The 19,261-nt window shown below is 52.4% G+C and overlaps 3 protein-coding genes and 3 pseudogenes across 3 annotated transcripts, besides 9 other annotated features; all 6 read right to left on the bottom strand.

The window, feature by feature from the left end:
* Nucleotides 1–17,098: part of a sequence feature (areas not merged during assembly with more than two copies in the genome that could not be assigned to a particular haplotype) that runs on past the window's edge.
* Nucleotides 589–631: a sequence feature (T-rich).
* Nucleotides 958–3,435, bottom strand: Tc00.1047053506813.140 (trans-sialidase, putative; the record flags this gene model as incomplete). Its single annotated transcript, XM_814249.1, has 1 exon — nucleotides 958–3,435. The coding sequence occupies one exon, from the start codon at nucleotides 3,433–3,435 to the stop codon at nucleotides 958–960; it is 2,478 nt and encodes an 825-aa protein (XP_819342.1).
* Nucleotides 3,725–3,751: a microsatellite.
* Nucleotides 6,155–6,191: a sequence feature (AT_rich).
* Nucleotides 6,196–6,217: a microsatellite.
* Nucleotides 6,247–7,230, bottom strand: Tc00.1047053506813.130 (annotated as a pseudogene).
* On the bottom strand, nucleotides 7,387–9,804 carry Tc00.1047053506813.120 (annotated as a pseudogene).
* Nucleotides 13,851–13,935: a sequence feature (T-rich).
* On the bottom strand, nucleotides 14,000–16,666 carry Tc00.1047053506813.80 (trans-sialidase, putative; the record flags this gene model as incomplete). The annotated part of the gene is made up of 1 exon (XM_814248.1): nucleotides 14,000–16,666. One exon carries the CDS (start codon nucleotides 16,664–16,666, stop codon nucleotides 14,000–14,002), a length of 2,667 nt encoding a protein of 888 aa, XP_819341.1.
* Nucleotides 16,878–17,186, bottom strand: Tc00.1047053506813.74 (chitin-binding like protein, putative; the record flags this gene model as incomplete). The annotated part of the gene is made up of 1 exon (XM_814253.1): nucleotides 16,878–17,186. One exon carries the CDS (start codon nucleotides 17,184–17,186, stop codon nucleotides 16,878–16,880), a length of 309 nt encoding a protein of 102 aa, XP_819346.1.
* Nucleotides 17,099–17,296: a sequence feature (areas merged during assembly that could not be assigned to a particular haplotype. This can correspond to areas where the two haplotypes were merged or to regions with more than two copies in the genome that were merged during assembly.).
* Nucleotides 17,297–19,261: part of a sequence feature (areas not merged during assembly with more than two copies in the genome that could not be assigned to a particular haplotype) that runs on past the window's edge.
* Tc00.1047053506813.70 lies at nucleotides 17,838–18,848 on the bottom strand (annotated as a pseudogene).
* Nucleotides 18,122–18,295: a sequence feature (GA-rich).

Below are 19,261 nucleotides of genomic sequence, written 5' to 3'. Positions count from 1 at the left end.
ACCGCCATCCACGTCGCGCCGCAAGATAGAGTCATGCGCACAGCAGACCCACGGCCGCAACGAGAGGGACGGAGCGCATGCAAGTCCACGGCGCTGTCCTTTACTTCTCTCTGCCCCGACGAATAGGCATTACGCCTCACAGCAGGTTGTGGCGAGTGGCGCCATACACTCACAGTGAGGCACGGCGCGCACCATCCGCTCTCCTCCGAGTGCACTCAACAGGCCGGGGCACGGCGTCCAGCCAATCTGTTGACATCGCAAAGGCGAACACAAACGATCGTCGTCGCGGAATATCGGTGCCTCTAGCGGGGGAAAAAAAAGAGGCAATAGGGGCATGTCAACAGCACGGTCAGCAGAGGGACAAGAAAAGGGACGCAAGGACACAAAGTGGCAGTGGACATGGCACAGACAAAAAAAAGTCCGCAGGGATTTAAAAAAAAAGAAAGAAAAAAGAAACAAAAGGGTAGGAGTTTAGAAAAACTCCCAAAAACATTTAAAAAAAAAATGTGTTGATTCGGCAGGACTTTTACTTCATGTGCCGGTTCAGCACAAGACGACCGTGTGTTCTGTATAAATATTACCTGCACCAAAAAAAAAAAAAAATGAAAAAAAGAAAGTAAAACGAAAAAAATGAAATTGTACTGTTCCACCAGCCCACACAACATCCCTCACTTTCATTGCGGCATCCGGCCTTTTCTTCCAATCCCCCCTTCGTGCAGTCCGTGGGAAACGCAGCCGCAGGGCCGGCACCGCGTGTGGGCAACACACAACAAAACAAGAGGGGGAACACGTCACTCATGACAGTGTGCAGCAACCAAAAATTAAAAAAAAGAAAAAAAAGAATTACTGAGTATTACAAAAAAAACACGCACACACACAAAAAAAGGAAAAAACAAGAACCCGCGGGGAACGCAGCACACAATCTCCGTGAGGAGTCGCGATGTCACATTCTTCGGCTCACAAGACTGCCACAAGTGCACACAGTCCCAGAAGAAGCAGCAACACACAAGACACGCGCACACGCGCAGTGCTGTCACCACGTAAATCATGCAGGATCAATTTCGCGTCGGTGATCAGGGCGAGGCGGTCGTCTAGGCTCATACTGCCATCGGATGCTGAGTGATTGGTTTCTGGAACGGAAGTGTCACTTTTGGCGGCAGTGTGTGGACTCAATTCGTCCGTAACATTCTCAGCACTCGATTCACTACCCGCAAGAACACGGACAGACTGAGAGTCAGTCGGCTGTGCAATTGGAGCCTCTTCAACGTCTGCCAAGGAAGTCGTCAGCTGTGTGGCCGTCTGCTTTTCTTCCCCCGTCGTTGTGACTTTCACCGCAGTGTGCAGTTCTTCGGCAGCCGGATGTCGAATAGGGACTGTCCCGGCGTTGAGGTTTCCGAGGTCATCATCATACAGTATGCGGTTGTACAGAAGGACATCAGCCACCGTCACAGGGCTGCTCCCTTCATCTTCCTTATTGCCCGCACCAAAGAAGAAGTGTGAGATCCTGTGTGAACCAAACTGATCAGCGTTACTGTCCTGAGCCATTTCCTCTTCATCCGTCTCGTATATTTTTCTCCCATTAGCGTACACAAACCATTCATCATCGTTATCCTTTTGCACCGTCACTTGAATTGCCGTGTTTGTTTCCCAATTGCCAACATCACCGGACGGCTTCACCAAAAAATCCTTCTTGTGAAGTGTGAAGTTCCAATTTCTTTCACTCGTGTACGACAGCTGAAAGAGCACCGTGCTGTCCTTGTCGTTCAGCCTCGCACCAATCAAAGGAATGCTGCCTTCCTTCGGCACCTCGTGGATGGACACCGTCGCCGAAAGAGTGAACTTGTTGTTCGCAAAGTAGTACGGCACAGTCTGCCCCATGTCGCCAACAGGCCACTTCGCCTCTGATCCCTTGAGCGTCACACCGCTCTCCGTGCTGGTCACTCCGCCCCTCACTGTGGCATTCACGCCGAGGTACTCGTCCTTCCATGCAGTCCCGTCCAACGTACTGGACAAAAAACCAACCAGCCCTTCAGTGGGAACTTTCAAGGCGTTGTCCAATTCTTTCCATGTCTTCACCGCAGACTTTATCCGCTCCAGCTGCTCAGTCAGGCGCATGGCGACAGGACTGTATGGCCCGTCACCATTCCTCTTCTCGTACAGTAAAACCAGCTCATCCTTACTTTTCAACAGCGAGCTCGCGGCAGAGTCATCATCTTCACGGGATATCGGCCCAACATCGTGCACACGTGCATTGTCCGTCACCCAAAGATGGAGCCGACCCTTTCCATTGTCCTTCGGATACACCGGCGCGGTGATGAGCATCACCTTCTTACCCTCAATGATTGCGGTGGTAAATCCACTCTTGACGCCGTCCCCTGCTCGATCACGTGAGTTGCCCCACACGCGGTTAATTGGCTCGCCCAAATCATACCAACTGACTCCATGCGAAGTGGACCTGTAAACGTCATAGTAGCCTCCAGCACACCGAGCCATCATGAAGGGTCTTTCGTCGCCTTCGTTTTCTCCCCACTCCACAATGGATGGATCCCTGCAGCCTTTACCAGTCGCTTCGGATGAAAATTCCCATTTGTTCTTTGACGGGGTAAAACTCATAGAGAGTAAAACGCTCTGTCCATCGTTGCCTTTGGCCTGCATGGGAAACACAAGCGTGCCGTCACGCATCACAGCGCCCGATCCTCCACCGCCAGTTAACTCGGTCAAGGAATAAGAATCTCCTCTGGGTTCAGGCTTCACCACATGGGCCTCATTCCACAAAAGTTTCTTGTTGTTTCCACCCTCATCGGCGACAGTTCCCTTCACGAGTAAAAGACCCCGCTCATTCTCACCTTGAAACTGCGGCTTTGTACGGCTTTGGTTTCCCAGGAGCATGTAAACACTGTTCCCAAACACAAGCGTCGTTGGTCGCAACAATTCCGTTGTCCCAAAATTATTCGCGGCGGTGTCCCCAAGTTGCATGCAAAACAAACTTATATCCGACGTCGAAATATCCATTGGGTCACCACTTATATTCAGGTGCTTTGAGACAATCCCAGCACGGCGGCCGGCTCCCTTCTCCTCCCCGCACTGCGATTCAGCAACGGCAAATACATCTTCACCCACTTTAACGAGGCCAGGAGCACGGAGCGAGGTGATTTTCCTCCCGGCCTCGTTAAACCCCTTCCAATTAGCAAATGATATCGGCGTCGTCCCTGTGAACGGATCAACAGTGGCCCCTGTCTGCTCAGCGTGCGCAGCTCCACTGCCGCAGCACATCATCACAACAATGAGAAGCACTGCAGTGCAGAAGAGATGCCGCGACATGTTGCGCCTCTCCGGCTCACTCTCTCTTCCTTCCCTCCTCCTCCCGCGGGATCCGGTCACGCGGCGACGGTTGTGTGTGCGGGGTGCCATCACTGCAGCAACACGTGAGAGCATATAAATATGTGTGTGTGGGCGGTGTGTGTGCTGTTGGTCCTTTCAGAGCCTTCGAATTTCACAGTAGCGATTAGCGTTTAGCCTTACTTCCTTTCCTAGCGTGTGTCTGTGTTTAAGAAGTGGAGAGTACAGCAGCAAGAGCGGCAATACATCAGACACGTCAGCGAGGAGCAGAGCAGGGCACATCACTCACGCAAGGTGCGGACAAAATAGAATCTGTAAGGGACATCACGGAAAAACATCGCCCACATAAAAAAAACAACAACACGGCAAGTCACAGAGGAAGCCAACACACACACACACACACACACACACAAATGGACGCGGAATTTCATCATTCGGCGACGCCATTCAAAGTCCTGCCAAAACAGTCCGCAAGTGATACAGTGATCAGTCACACGCTCCCGGTGCACCGCCGCGGCAAGAACGCGGACACAAACGAAATTATCTGCACAAACGTGGGCAGCACCAAATCACAGCACCGCCGCACGACACACGCTCTCTCGGTCCATCTCACGCCCCGCCTCAAAAGGCCGCGGCAAGCACCAATCAACAAAATAATGAGGTGGGAAAAACAAATTCCCTGCAGGCACTTCAGGGCTCCACAGCAACGCCACCAACAGGAGCGTGCATCCCTCTGCTTGCAGCAGTGCGCGCCTCTTTGCTCCGGGCCTCTCGGAGCGTTGAGCACCTCCCCGACCATCTCGCGCTCAAAAAACAAGCCTCACGCCGATGCCATTCATTTTCTCCGCAAAAATGGTGTTGCCGCGCTGAATCATGTGCAAATAATCCACAACACGTCACCCAAAGTTTATTTCCATCGTCAGATAAGAAAAAGACAAAAATGCATTTAAAACCCAACATAAATACCACTCCGCCCTACTCACTGCGAATTGCTCCGCACAGGATCGTTGTTACTCGCCCTCTGCTCTTCGCCCATCCCATTCCTGCCTGCCAGGACGGACATCACAGTCGCAATCCCTCCCAAGAAAGAATTTACCACATGCTGGCACGGGCCACATTTTCCCTTTGCATCCCGGTCTCCCGCCCACAGGAGGGCAAACAGGGAGACTGCGTGCATGTGCGTGTGGATGGCAATGTAAAAAACTCATGGAATTCAAAGAAATACGGCACGCAGAGCAACCTCGCCCACGGATTGGAGAGTCCACTCGTACACCGCAGCAGGAAGAGCAAACGTCCTCTCGTTGCTTTTCTGGGAAGTTGGTTCATTACCATCACGCCGCCTCAACAGCGTGTACTGGCGAGCGGAGGAGGTGACTGCTCAATCGCACCTCATGTCGGAGGCGCTCACAACGTCTCCCTGCGGCCACGTGCCGTCAGCAACAAGCCGCGTGGCAGAACGCAAAACAATTCACCCACTCGCCAATAAAATAAATAAACATGCATCTCGCCGCCATAAAAAGGCCATCAACATCTGTTTCACGGCAGACACCAAATGTCAAGGGATTAATTAATAAAATCAAACACATGGATGGTCTCCCACAATACATTCCAGCAAAGGATAGCCTCTCAATCCTGAAAATAAACACCGTAAAATCACAGAAGCCGCCTCATCGCGCCAAAAATCGTGTGATGCCCCTCCTCGCAGTTCTCTGCTGTCCGCAGACACCGCCCTCTGTGGTGTTTCTGCAAAAGAAAAAAAAAACGTTCACAAACCAACAGCAACAGAAACCTCCACACGCAATGTGTGCACCACCGTGAAGCATCGCTTCTCTCCCCGCAAGTAAAACAGGCGCCGTCACACCATCCGCAAGGATCGCCACAAACACGCCAAATTGCGAAGTGCGCAACACACTCCGTCGTGACCATCGCTTTCCCGATACGGCAGCCCACTCCCGTCCACCGTGTCTGCCAAGCAGGGCACACCAGGCCTGCCGCTGCAACGCAAAAAAGATTCAGAAATACGCAACGGATCCCGTCGCAGTCGTTGGATCAGACGCCGTGTTGAGGTTTGGGATGGGCGGATGGAAGAATACAACAAAACGGCCAAATATCCCTGCGGACTCCCGCATTTCACGCAGTCCCAATGGCCAGAGGGTCCTCTAGGGACGCCTGGAGGACGCATCCGCCACACTCACGCGCACCATCATTCACGGCTCCCCAATCGAGTCCAGCGGGCCTCGTGAAGCACACGGCACGCCTCAGTGGCGTGGCGAGCAGCCTTCTCGGAGAAAAGGACGCGTGGCGATGGTTCCCCTCCCCGCTTCACTTTTCTTTTTGTTCTCCTCCTGTTTTTGGTGGCATGTCACAGAAGGGGAGCGCACTTCATGTCCCCGAGCCCTTCTCTCGGTGCGCACAAAAACAGAGAGGGAAATAATAAACGAGAGGGTCAGGCGGCACGGAGAAATAAATGTGCGGGAGACAAACAAACCAACAAAAAAGAGCCCGACAGATATGCACGCAGCATATCCAGCGGAAACGGGTGTCACTTTCAGTGGGTAACTTAGTAGCCAATGAGGGCGTCGATCGCCCGCCGTGAGAAACAGCGTTGTGCTCATAATATTTTTGGCTTGTTTTCTGCTTCCCTCCCCTTTTATTTCTCCCTCATCCATCATCTTCACGTTTCTTACTTTCTACCTCCCTCCCCTACCCTCGGCAACACGGCCAAGTTTTGGACGCTGCGCCCTCCCCCTGTCATGTCAAATATATGGTTGCACTCTTTAAAACCCATGGCGTACTCGCTTAAATACCATTTGTGTAAATATAAATAAAAAAAGAAACTTTTAATAATTAAAGTAAAAAATAAAATAAAATAAAATAATAAAAACACAAAACTTGCGACTGGCGCCAGTTCATCTTCCTTTCGTCGTGAAAGGGTACAAAAGTGTCCTGTCGTACTCAACCTTTGGAACCCCTTGCTCCTCATCATGCCCGTAGACCCGAATGCGCTGTATGCGTGCCTCATCCTTCACCCAAAAGTCTTCGGGGACCATGCCGTCATATGGCCCCTTGCACCCGCCACTGCACGCCCGTTGAGGGCCCCACTTCATCATGGCATATGCATCCTTCGCACTCAAAGACCTGACGCGACGGTACCAGAGAGCGTCCGGTGGCTCCATCTCATTAGAGAAACGAATATTATAGTTGCCGCGATGCACAAATTTGCCGCATAAAACATTCCGCTCTTGAATTCCAAGCAAACGGAGACGCAAGCTGTAGTCGACATCCTCCACGTAAGCTGGGTAGAAGTTCTCGTCAAAATATTCCACCGTACTGATCGCCAGGCGTGTCAACATAACAGATGTAAAACAACTGCTTTTTAATACGCGCAAAATGCCAGTAATGCTTCGAAAACGCCTTTTCACGCTCCTTCACAGAAGCATAACGGATGCGGTCAGGCAGCAGCGCAGACGTCGACAATCGGCCATCGTTCACCGTGGAGCGCAGCACCCTCAAGCCCCGTCGCAAAACAGGACTGTACCCACTCGGATCATTCGCCACTTCCGCCGCCAATTCATCCATGCGAGCGGCATCATGCCTCGTCATTTCATGCACATCGCGTAGAAGGTTGGGAAGAAGATCGGGTGTAAACATTACGTCGCTGTTTGTCACAAAAACAAAAGGCACTTCCTCGCGCGGCAGCGAGAGTGCAAGTCGTGACCCGATTTTCACCGCAGCGCTGTACCCGATGTTTTCCGGGTGACGACTCACAACCAGGCGTCCGGACCACCCATAGACCCTCTCGAGTTCCTGCAGGCACAACGACAGCATCGCCTCCCGCCCGTTCTGCACCAAAACCAACAGCCGGATGGGCACACTGATGTTGCACATCATCCTCCAGGAACGACGGAGCCTTCACAGAAGTAAAAACAAAATAAAATAAAAAACTGATTGTAGTGGTGCGAGACTGTTGACCGCAATGATTCCCTCGGAAGAAAGGCGTTCCCTGACCAGACCCTGCAGTCACACACAAATATAAAAATCGTTAAACTACTCCCTAACATAATTCATCATAAACGTAATGCGCCAATTACCCTCAATTATTTCTTCCATTTTCCCTTCGAAGTCCTTTTGCTTCACAAATTTAAAACTCCTACGACACTTTCTAAAACTTCTTTCAATATTGACACTTGGTACTGCCGCACCTTTTCCGTTCCACAACGCCGCTATTCCGCGGCCTTCATCGTCGCTCACATTATTGGAATTGACGACATCACATCTCTGCCAGTCATTCATCGGCGTGCTGTCTGCGTGCTGCACGTAAATCATCTCCCACGAAATGTCTCGGGATAATTCCTCCCAACCATTAAAATATGCCACCAGACACTCAGTGAACTGCCGCACAGTGCCGGCGGTGGTGTGGTGCCCATCCGCCGTAGCCATCCGCAGCCCAACCAGCTTCATTGGATTGAACTGCATGAAGAAAAAAAGCCGTCCACCAGCGGAAAGTTTGTGGTCCACGGTTTGTGCAGCACCCCGTACTTTATTTTACGGATCGTTTTTTCATATTCACTCAGCAGCAAACCCTCATCTCCCTTGGGATGCAGTTCAGGGACCAACTACAAAACGCAGGGCTTTGCTTGACGTCCTGTTGGCGGCTCAAACTCCGTGGGTTTCGTCGCTATTGCCTTGACAAAGACACTCTCCGTGAACGATTCCAAAGCAAACCATCCAAAAAATATTGGCAAAATATTATCCCTCGACGCCAACATCAGCCTCAAAAGCTATTTTATTCTGCTACACTTGGGAGGCGTTCCAATGTCCGTTCCTCGAGGTAGTCAGATATCGGTGCATTGAAAAGGATCACACCGCCTGCGTATATTTCCCAAACAACTTTCACAAGCCTGTGGGACGGATCCTCAGAACACCGTGGCGACTCACCTCCCCGTGAAAAGTGCTCTTTCACAGTTACCTCGTTGATCGATTGCAATGCAAACTTCACCGCTCCACAGCGTCCATTAAACGCCTCCTCATCAAAGACGTGACGTGGAATCGGTCCCAAAAGATACATGTGCTTTTGACCTCCTTCCAGTATTCCGCTTTTTTCTCTTTGGTCTCATCACGTCTCATCCAGGCGCACATCGCCTTCACATCCACCTCGTCGGGGCAATTCACGATGACTCGCGCGGCTTGTAGCTGCTTCCCCCACTCATCGTAGTTGGCTGCCTTTGGGAATGGCACCGCAACCATGCCCCATCCAGAAGTAGGCGCAAAATGTCCCGGTGGCGGCGTTCCCTCCTTTGCCACACCGTAGATAATATACACATACCTCCCGTGCCCCCTCAAACATCTCAACTCAGAGATGCACATTTCCTCATCGCTGTATCTTGTCACCGTCTTGATGGTCTTGTCAGACACGTACGCATCTCCTCCACCAAAATAGTGGACTACCACTTGGAGTTTCTCGGCATCGCAGTGCAGCAGCTGGTAGAGGAGGTACGAGCCGGCATTCATCGACTTCCCGATCCAGGGCGTCCCAATCAACACACTTCGCCTAGGCGTAAAGTCGGTCCCACCGTGAGGGCTGAACCACGCGGTTACATCGCCCTTGACGATCTGCCACACTCGATCCTCCGCACAGTTTGCAAAAACGTCCTTAGGAGGATCCTGTATCGTATTCCACGAGTACGGCCATCCCTTCTCCGAGGCAAGCACCATCAACACGGGAGGTGCTGCACCGAATTGCTGCACAGCGTCATTCTCTTCGATAGCGTCGTCAGCTTTCTTGTACGACCATGACTGTTCTGGCCTCCCCTCACGCACCCCCATTCCCGTCCCCGTTTTATTTCGCTCCACGCCGTCCGGAAGTTCCACCGCATGACTCCATCTCGCATTGTACACAGACTCGTAGCATCCCTCCAGTTTCTCCGGTGCGCTCGTCGTCGTTGGGTTCCTCGCCTCCTCGGCAGCTGCATCCAAGAAATGTTTGGTGGAGTTATGAGCAGTTGCTTTTACCTCCGCAGCAGCCAATGACCACCCCGGTAGATTGTTGACACCCTTATCGCAAAGCTCGCGTATATCCTCGTCGAAGATCACTTCACCCTTCACAGCTCGCTTCATACTCAAAAAACGATCCGATGCCTGCATTGCGTTCAATGCTCCTTTATCACGGATATACTTCGTGGGGTCCTTGAAAACTCCTCCAGCAAAACATCCCGATTGGTGTCCACAACGCCCCTGCCGTCCAGTTCCCTCGTAAGAAAGTCGTTCAGCTTCATTTCATTGACGCGAGCTCTTCCTTTAAACAGTACATCTTCGATATTAGTGGGAAATGGTAAATTTCATTTCTTGCGTTCGTCTTAGCCTTTCCTCTGCCTCCCGCCTCGCTTCTGTCGGTACCTGCGTGAGTACTCTGTTTGGTTTTCCCCTTGCAAGAGGGGTAATCGTATACTTTTCCTTCATATTCCCTACGTTGCCCGAGAGAGAGAGCACACCTTCGTGAAGAGGCTTAGTAATGGCCTCCAGCGCTTGGCACTCAGTTAAGTTAAGAATTTCTTCAAGAGGCCGCTGGTCTTGTACGTAATCATCCGGCTCCTGAACAAACATCTCCATCGTCACATTGTAGTCTTTCATCAACGGCCGCCCTGCCGCCAACATAATTCCAAAGGAAATCGCTCAGCCTCATGTTGGTGCTGCTCAAGAGTCCACTTTGGTTGCTGCGTTCCCTTCACTCCTCTGCGAGTTGCAGCGTCGGAACCATCGCCGGAGATGCCACGGCGAGGCGCCATCACAACACCCGTGCTGTGAAGCATCCCACTCGCACCGCCAAACTGCGGCCAGCAGGTGCCGCTGGCCCCAAAGGACAGTCGCGGCTGTTTCGTCCCGCTGTCCCAATGGCGTTGGGCGTGGCATTCGCACGGCTCGGTGACCGGTGCGCCATGCAGCCGCACTGCAACGCCTGTCGGTGAAACAGTCAAGGCCCACCGCCCCCGCAGCAACGCAACGTGCAACCAACCCCAACACCGCCACACTATCGCCTTTCTTTATTTTGCTTTATTTACGTTTTCTGTTTGTTTGCCCCATCACCGACACCAAAAATAAGTGCACACCTTCACAAAAGGGAAGGAACAAAGAGAAAAGGAGGCACGATCCCACCGTCCCGCCGCGGGTCAACACTCTCCTCCACCCACCACCATCATCGCGCAGGGGACCGCAGTCACATCGCAGAGTCAACACCACAATGTGCACCACACCACCGTGCAGTGAACGATGGGCGAGACGCAGCCATGCATCGCTCCGCTACATTTTACCACCAAGCAATTATTGCGTGCCCGCACAAAGTAGCAAACACAATCAGAGTGCACACAAACCCAATCAACACCCTCACTCGCTGAAACACATTATTCGCATGGAGTGACAACATTTGGGGGCACACCAGCAATAGCAGGCTGCATGGAATTTCCCTGCCAACCCTGTGAAGAGACACAACAACTCTGCGGGGCCAAAGTGGCAGCCTCTCGGTGTTGCCCGCAGTCCACATGGCAGGAAGAATTCCACGCACGCATAGTTCCGGACACCTCGCTGTTTGAGTGCACATCAACTGAACATGTGAAAAAAATACCTGCGCGCAAGATGGAATTAAACACGTGAAGAAGTCGGCCTGCTTTGTTTGATGGTGTTGGCGAGCAGTCCCACACAATCCAATCAAGGTGGCACTCCGGACAGAACGGCGTCCGTCAATCAATAAAAAAATGCGACACAGAAAGGGAGCAGAAAAGAGTTGGCGCATGCGATTGCCAGCGACAACTGTGAGCAAACCCGCCAGCACCGACTGAGGTGCCGAGCAGCACGCTTGTGTGTAACTGACCGTCAGGCAGAGAGGACAGCCAAAACAAGAGGGCAGCAAACCCTCTCGTTCAATGTCTCCTGACCGCGACACCAGAATCAAAATATCATGGACGACAAGAGCGGCAACGCCTTCTCCAAAACATCGTGTCAAGAAGCCGCAGGACCTCAGGAGGGAGAAAGGCAACGGCGGCGGCCACAGCGGGGGAGGCAATAAAACGGCTGGCAGGCACCTTCACGTCGACGCGCACACCACATCCGAGTGGGCTGGGAGCACAGACCGAACCGCTCGGAAACACACGCATCAAATACGCGAAACAAAGTCGCAGTGAATCGACAGGAACTCCCCGCCCAAAAAAAATTTAAAAAGTAGCGTTTTTCAAGGGGAATCCGCTTTTCCGACGACGGCACGGACGCCTCGCAGGAATTTCTTGCAAATCTTCCTTCGCAGGTCCGCATGAAAACGCAGCGGAATAAAAAGAGAGCGCAACGACGCAAAAAAATAAATAATCCTCCTAACCGACCAGGTGGCAGGCCGCTCTCGCGCAAGTGGACAAAACACAACTTCAATCCGGTCTTGTGGTGGTGGTCGTCTCGCAACCATTTTTTTCCTTCTCGTCGCAGTGCACATCCCCCTCCCACAAATCATTTGTTCGAGCCATGTTCCTGTGGCCAAACATCGCGCTGCTGGATCCCGCAGCACAGTCCTCGGCACAGAAGTGAGGGGAGGAAGAGGGACCGCAGAAGGTGCGAGCAAATCCGAATTCGGTGGCGGTCGCCGCAGTGAAGATTGACGTCCCACGCGGTATCCCTGTTCTAGGTCCGGCCCTCACCGCGCCGTGCTCTCAGCGTACGGTGCGCCGGCCGCTCCAAACATCCACACGTGCTTGCGTCTCACCGTCGCTCCCAGCCCCGTCCGTTGGCTGCATCAGGGATGCCGCCATCCGGAGACGGGCATAAGGACGTTGCATCCAACAAAACCTTCAGAGGCATCCGGTGGGCCAACGACGACCGTCACTGCGGGATGTGTGGCCCTTTCGCCGCCCACCTCAAATCGCACTTCTACGCCTCCTCAAGCAGCAGCAGCAGCAGCATAAATACACCGGTCCACTAGAGGCCGTCACCAGCCATTGCAGGAAGACCACTGTGCCCCAGTGCTACAAAACCCGAATTGCATTGACGGGCCACTTCGGAAAACCCTGTCGCATCCTCCCCCATTATGCGGAAACACATCCGTCGTGCATGTGCCCACCGCAGCCAAATGAATCCGGTCCAAATACCCTCCAAATCAAATTCCCCCTTCCCCACGCCATTCCTTCATTCCATGCGCCCTGACCCCCATCCGCACGTTCCCGCTCACACAATCCGCCATAGACATATGGCAGCCGCCCAACGGTCCAAAACAACATGCCCAGCACGCACACGCGCACAACAAATGACACGCGCAAACGCACGGCACAACGGCGGAGGAGCGCACACCGAAAGGATGCGGCCCTCCACAGCAGTCGCAGAAAGAGTGACTCACGGTGCGCGCTCCCTCTCCTTCCTTCCCTTCATGCCCACGGAGGAATCAGCCACCACACGCAACCGCCAGCACACGCTACAAAAGAAGCATCCAAATCAAATGAAATGTGCGTCTTGTGCGAGCATGTGGTTGTGTGTGCCTGCAGCAACACAAAGCAAAGACGTGGAAAAGAGGGAGCAGAGTATGTGGAGGGACGCACAAAAATGTACAGCGGAGACGCATAACGGAAACAACAAGAAGAAGACCGCTCAAACTCATGACTGCACTGCAGCCCAAGCAGCGGCAATTCACACAATATTTATTGAAAACAAAACCGTCCCCTTCGTCTTACGTAAACCCCACCACACAAAATAATTATAAATGAAAAGAAATCGTCCATTGCTGCTCCACACAAATTTAAAATAAGAAAAAAATCGCCTGGCTGCCGTGTGGCCGCACCAAACTGTCTGTATGTATTTTGCCCGCAAAAGAAAATTAAAAAGATGTTTGCGTGTGCTTCGACCGTCCGACCCTCTGCGTGTCCGCACATCGTTTATATTTCATGGGGTCATCTGCGTGTTGCTGCTCCCCTCAGCCCTCTCATCGGCGCGTGAGTGCGGCCCGCAGAGCACAGTCACTCGTGTGTGTGGGGACTGAGAGAAGCACGCAGACATGACGGGAGTCGCGCCACTCCATCGGGAGAGTGAGCGCAGCAAAAGAAAAGAAATCATCGGAGGGGAGAGAAATGCTCACGAGGCCGACACCGAAGGGTGCGCCACCGCATGAAATAAACACGCAAAGCAAAACAAATCCTTAAAGAAAAACACGGCGGCAGGGTGTGGCTGTGTGTGTGGCGCTGCGGGTGTCTGCCCGCCCTGGCCGCAAAGAAAACAAAACAAGAGGGAAGAAATGTGTGCTCCGCCCCACAGGCCCTCGTCGCACGCCCACACATCACGGCTCCCGCAGCGCGCCGTTCGTCGCGGCCCCTCCTCATGCGTGCAGCAGGCGAGGCGCACAGGGCCGTCGTCATGAGCGTGTCGGTGGGTGTGCGAGTGGAGCAGTTGGGCGGGAAACACACGGCACCCCTCGCAGGAAGAGTGCAGCAACAAACAATTAAAAGAGGGAAGAGTAGAAAGGAAAAAACAAATTCCATCGTGATTGCCCCAAAAGCAAAAAAAAAAAAATAAAAATAAAAACACACAAAAAAGCAAACAGGTAAAAGCGAAAAAAAAGTTATTAAAGAAAATAAATTAATTACCGTGTGTGTCGGTGCAGGGGAGGTCGCAAGTGTCCCACGCGGCAGCCAGTCAATCCTCACAGAGCCGCGAACCCCCACAGTCCCAACAGAAGCAGAAGAAGAAGTGGCAGCAGTCCGCTCCCACTTACAGTGCCGGCATCGCTGTTATTCCCCTGCGACACATTTCCGAGGCTGCTGTTGAGTGCCGCAGCCTTTGCTTCCTTGTCCCGTGCATGGATGTCCTCCCCCTGCCCATTAGTTCCTCCCACCGTCTCCACCGTTGCGTCGCCATCAGAAAAAGAATCGCCACCCACATTTTGAGTTCCATCGAAAGATTCTTCTGACGCCAACGGGGTTGCAGGCCCCTCGTCTCCTGAGGAAGTCGTGGCACTGGACACTGTTGAAGCGGATACACCGTTCACATCACTGCTCCCCAACAACTGTCTCTGTCCCTCCTTTCCTTGACCACCAGGAGAAGTCTTAATCACGGTTCCCTGAGAAGGCTCATTCACCGCAGGTGGAGTAGAAGCTTTATTCGGGTTGAGGGCGGCGATCTCAGTGTCATCCAACGGGCGGTTGTACAGCAGGACGTTAGTCACAGTCACAGACACGCCTTCTTTGTTGTCTGCGTTTTCTCCATCCCCTCCAATGTAGAAGTGGGAGATCTCTTTTGAATCCTTATTTCCCAATGCACACGACACATCCCCACCCACACGATGACCATCAACATAAACGGAGCCCTGGGTGCCGTTCCGTAGCATAAGCACCACTTGGTACTGTGTCTCTTTCTCCCAGCCGCTGCTGAGCTCAGTAGAGGTTCCGTCACCGCACAGCACCTGCCACTTCCTTTCTTTGTTGTACGACAGTCCCAGAAGTACAGTCTTCCCGCTGTCATTCATCTGCACACCCATCAAAGGAATAGGACCCTCCTGCGGCACACCGTGGATGGACACCGTCGCCACAAGAGTGAAGTTGTAGTTCGCAAAGTGGTACAGCTGATTCTGCCCCTGACTGCCAACGGGCCACTCCGCCCACGCTCCCGTAAACTTCACACTGCCTTCATGCAATGCTGCCTTATTACCCCCTTCATTGTTCTTCACTGTGGCGTTCACTCCGAGGTACTCGTCCCTCCATGTGTCATCAGAGAAGTTGCCGGACAGGAAGCCAACCAGCCCATCCGTGATCTTAACAGTAGTGCTGCAGGCATTGCCAGGTGAGGGATTCTCCACAGCACTTGAGGGGCACAGCTTGGAGACAGTTTCGTCCACTTTCTTCCACGTCGCCAGCACATCCTTCACACGCTTCAGCTGCTCGGTCAGAAGCACAGAGACCATACCGGGTGATGATTCCTCACCGTTCTTCTTCTCGTACAGTGCAATCAACTCCTCCTTATCAGTTCCACTTCCAGCACTTCTGTACAACAGGGAGCTGGCAGCAGCGTCATCATCGGATACCGGCCCAATATCAACAATGTGCGTGTTGTCCGTCAGCCAAAGATGGAGTTCACCTTTTTCTTTTTTACCGTCCTTCTCGGGATAAACCGGCAGAGTAACAAGCATCACATTTCTGTTATTTTCATCACCGCCAATCTTTGCTGTGATGAACCCGCTTCTAACGGCCTTCACTCCTTCGCCCTGTTTGTTGCCCCACACGCGCGAGAGTGTCCCGAGCGCCTCCGTCCACGACTCCCCCTTGTCAGCGGACTCGTACACCCTGCGGCGGCCATCACCACACGCAGTCATCATCATGAGTTTTTTGTCCTTCTTCCTCCACTCCACGACGGAGGGATCACTGCAGCCACCGTCAGGAATCTCCTTCGATAACTTCCAAATCTCAGTAGTATCCTTCGAGTTGTATATGAGCAGTGAGACGGTCTTTCCGTCATTTGATTCACCCTTCTTTGTGCCTTCCACTGGGAACACAAGCGTACCGTCCTCCGTGTGAACACCCGATCCACCGCCTCCAAGCAGTGCTGTCAAGGCCTCTTGCTGGATGTTATAAGTGCTCTGAAGATCGTCAATCCCATTCCAATAAATTCTTTTGTTACTGCTCTCACCACTGACATTCCCCTTCGCCAGCAAAAGTCGGCAGTCCTCGGCATCATTCTTCAGAGGACCAACGGCTGTCTGGCTGCATTTCCCAACAAGCATGTAAATTTCATTTTCCTTCACAACTGTTGTCGGCTGGCTCACATGTACTTTTTTCTTTGGGCCTGCGGAAGCACCTTCCAGAGCAGCGTTTTGGGAGGCACATTTCTCTTTATCGGCAGTACATTCCAACAGTACTTGTGTCCTCAGTTTAGTTTTGTCCAACTCCACTTTTTTTTGTTCATCAGACAACTTCAGGAGCTCCGAGGCAATCCCAGTGAAATCTTCTTCATTACCATTCTTTCCTTTGCACTGCGCCTCAGCAACGGCAAACACATCACCATTCATCCCAACAAGACTGGGAACACGGAGAGAAATCACTGTTTCCTTATCATCCTTCACATCTCCCCAATCAAAATATGTTTTTGGTGGAGGTATCGGTGCTGGCGAATTCTCCTCACTGGTTTGCTGAGCCTCAACAGTGTTACAGCACATCATCACGACGAGGAGCATCAGTGCAGAGTAGAAGGGATGCCGGGACATGTTGGGCCTCTGCGGCTCACTCTCTCTTCCTTCCCTCCTCCTCCCGCTGGATCCGGTCATGCGGCGACGGTTGTGTGTGCGGGGTGCCTTCACTGCAGCAACACGTGAGAGCATACAAATATGTGTGTGTGGGCGGCGTGTGTGCTGTTGGTCCTTTCAAAGCCTTCGAATTTCACAGTAGCGATTAGCGTTTAGCCTTACTTCCTTTCCTTCTTTGTGTGAGAAAGAAAGAGAAGAGGAAAAGGAGTGAAACAGTGAACACCGTCACCCATCCACAGTGAGTGGCACCATCATCCCCGCCGCAGTCACTCCCAACAACAACAACTCACGCACACAGACACACGGAACGAGAAGGAAGAACAGTGCACCGGGAACACACAGCGACTGCCACCAGCAGTAAAAGCCACAACGGGTGCTTCCTCCACGCGTCAGCGCACACAGAGCAACGCCCACACGCACTGCCGCCAGTCGTTTTACTGTTGTCTCTCCCCGAACTATCCATCGCACATCGCCCCGCACAGCCGGAGAATCCTTCGTGGGTGCATGTACAGCGAGAGAAACACTTCGGCACGTGCAGATGCTGGGCAAGAATCCATGCGCACTTATCCCAGACACCCTCAATGACACACCGCATCAGTCAACTGCTACACGTCGCCAACGCCACAACCGCAGCAAGTCCAAGGGACGCACGGTGAGCTCACACCCTCCATCCCCGCAAATGCCACCACAGCCAAATTGTGTGCAACACGGCGTGTGTGTGTGTGTTTGTCAGCGCCTATACATGCAGAGCAGCTGTACGCCACAAGAGAGTCTGAAGAAAGCAACGGCAGAGAGAGGCAGATAGCACACACGCAAATTACTCATATCATCGCACACACACACAGCCGCGGAATGGGTGCACTCAACCACAAAATCAAAAAGGAAAACAAAACAAAAAGCCGAAGCGTGGGACGACCAGCGCACACACACTCTCATTACTCCCGTAAAGCAAAACACACACACAGAGGGAGAGAGAGAGAGGTCGCCCACTCAACGCAATAAAAACAAAACAGAAACAGTTACGGTGCTCCGCCCACGCAGCCAGGCAGGACGGCAGCGGTGCGTGTCGTGCAAAAGAGAGCACCAACGGGCCTGCATGGGTGTGCATGCATATATACAATGGGCACATTATTGTGTGTGCCTCGTGGGGTGAGGTGAGGGCGAGAGTCCATGCAAGGGGACACACACACAGAGAGAGAAGGACGAGTGTGTGTGCGGGCGGTGCACGGCTCTCTCTCCCTCACTCTCACGCGGCCACCACCGCAGCAGCAGCCGCACACGCAACAACAAGAAGAAGCAAAAGAGGGGAGGTGGTGTGGGAGACCGCGGTGCTGCCGTCACTGTCGCCAGCCTTTTGAGTGCCTTCGGTATTCGTCTTATTCGGTGCTCCTTCCGGACCTGAAGCTGAATTTCTTTTCTCTTGACCGCCAGCCGGCATCCCCTCTGAGGTGTTGTCATCATCCTTTTCTTTATCCTCTTCATTTTCTTCCACCCCATACTTGTCTTCTTCGTTCTTTGTGTTTTTCTCACCTTCTTCTTTTTCTTTATCTTCTTTGTCTTCTACCTCTTTCTCCTCCTCTCTTTCATCTTCGTGTTCTTCTGCAGCCTCTTCCTCTTCTGCACTTTCAGCTTCATCTTCTTCTTCTCCCTCTTCTGTCTCGTCTTCTTCTGCCGCCTTTTTTTTTCCATCGTCTCCTTCTTCTTGGTTCGCTGTCTTTTTCTCGTCTCCATGTCCTGGAACTGAAGTTCCTTTTTGAGGCGGCACGATAGCAGTTTCAGAATGCAGTAACTTCTTTTGAATTTCTGTTGTTTTGCCGTTTAATGCTTCTCTTGAATCCCCCAATAATTCATTTTCATCTTCGGACGGCGAAGCCTCTTTAATCTTTGTCCTGTCAACTTCCACCGTGCTGGCTTCCCTGTCTCCACTATCTTCAGCAGGAGGAGGAGCAGCAACGGCAGGACGCTGACGTCTCCAACGACTGCGGCCATCCACAACAGCATGTAAACTTTCCATTCCCTCATGCACGCAGTCCTCCACGGCGGACGCATTCGCACGGTCTCCTGTCCTCCTGCTGACCTCCTCCGCGCATTCCCTCCGCAGCTGAGAGCGCCATTCCACAACCAAATACTTACCCACACCGGGCACTACTCCAATTCCAGGTTCCTCGGTCTCAGCAACTCCATCAATACCGCACCACAGCACAGCACGCAGAGGGCACACACCAGCAGCACACGGCCAGCCATCATTATCGCCATCACTCCTGCCACTTGCGTGTAGCCTTCAGCACAAAATAACAACACGTCAACGCAGAGTGAAAGCAAAAAGGAGAGAAAAGTCACATAATCACGCAACGTCCCATTCAGCAATGAGAGTCACGCACCACCACAACAACAATTAGGTGGACGCGGTTCAACAAGAATCAAAACACACACACAAAAAAACAAGCAGCAATACAATAAAACAGTAAAAACAAAAAAAAAATCTGCGCCCAAATGGCTCCAGCACGCATGCACCCATCCTCAACAGTGCGTCCACGTAAACTGTCGTGTGCGTCTCGTGCATATGAGTTTGTCTGGGACGCGTTCAACGTGACGGATGCGAGAAGCAATGCAGAGTACACAGCAGGGCAGCGAAAGCAAATGAAGCAAAACACAATCATTATTTTCTAT

The sequence above is a fragment of the Trypanosoma cruzi genome, genomic scaffold (assembly GCF_000209065.1).
Source record: "Trypanosoma cruzi strain CL Brener 1047053517045 genomic scaffold, whole genome shotgun sequence".
NCBI classification, from domain to species: domain Eukaryota; phylum Euglenozoa; class Kinetoplastea; order Trypanosomatida; family Trypanosomatidae; genus Trypanosoma; species Trypanosoma cruzi.
Note: the sequence above shows the minus strand (reverse complement) of the source record. Positions and strands in the feature narration are given on the sequence as shown.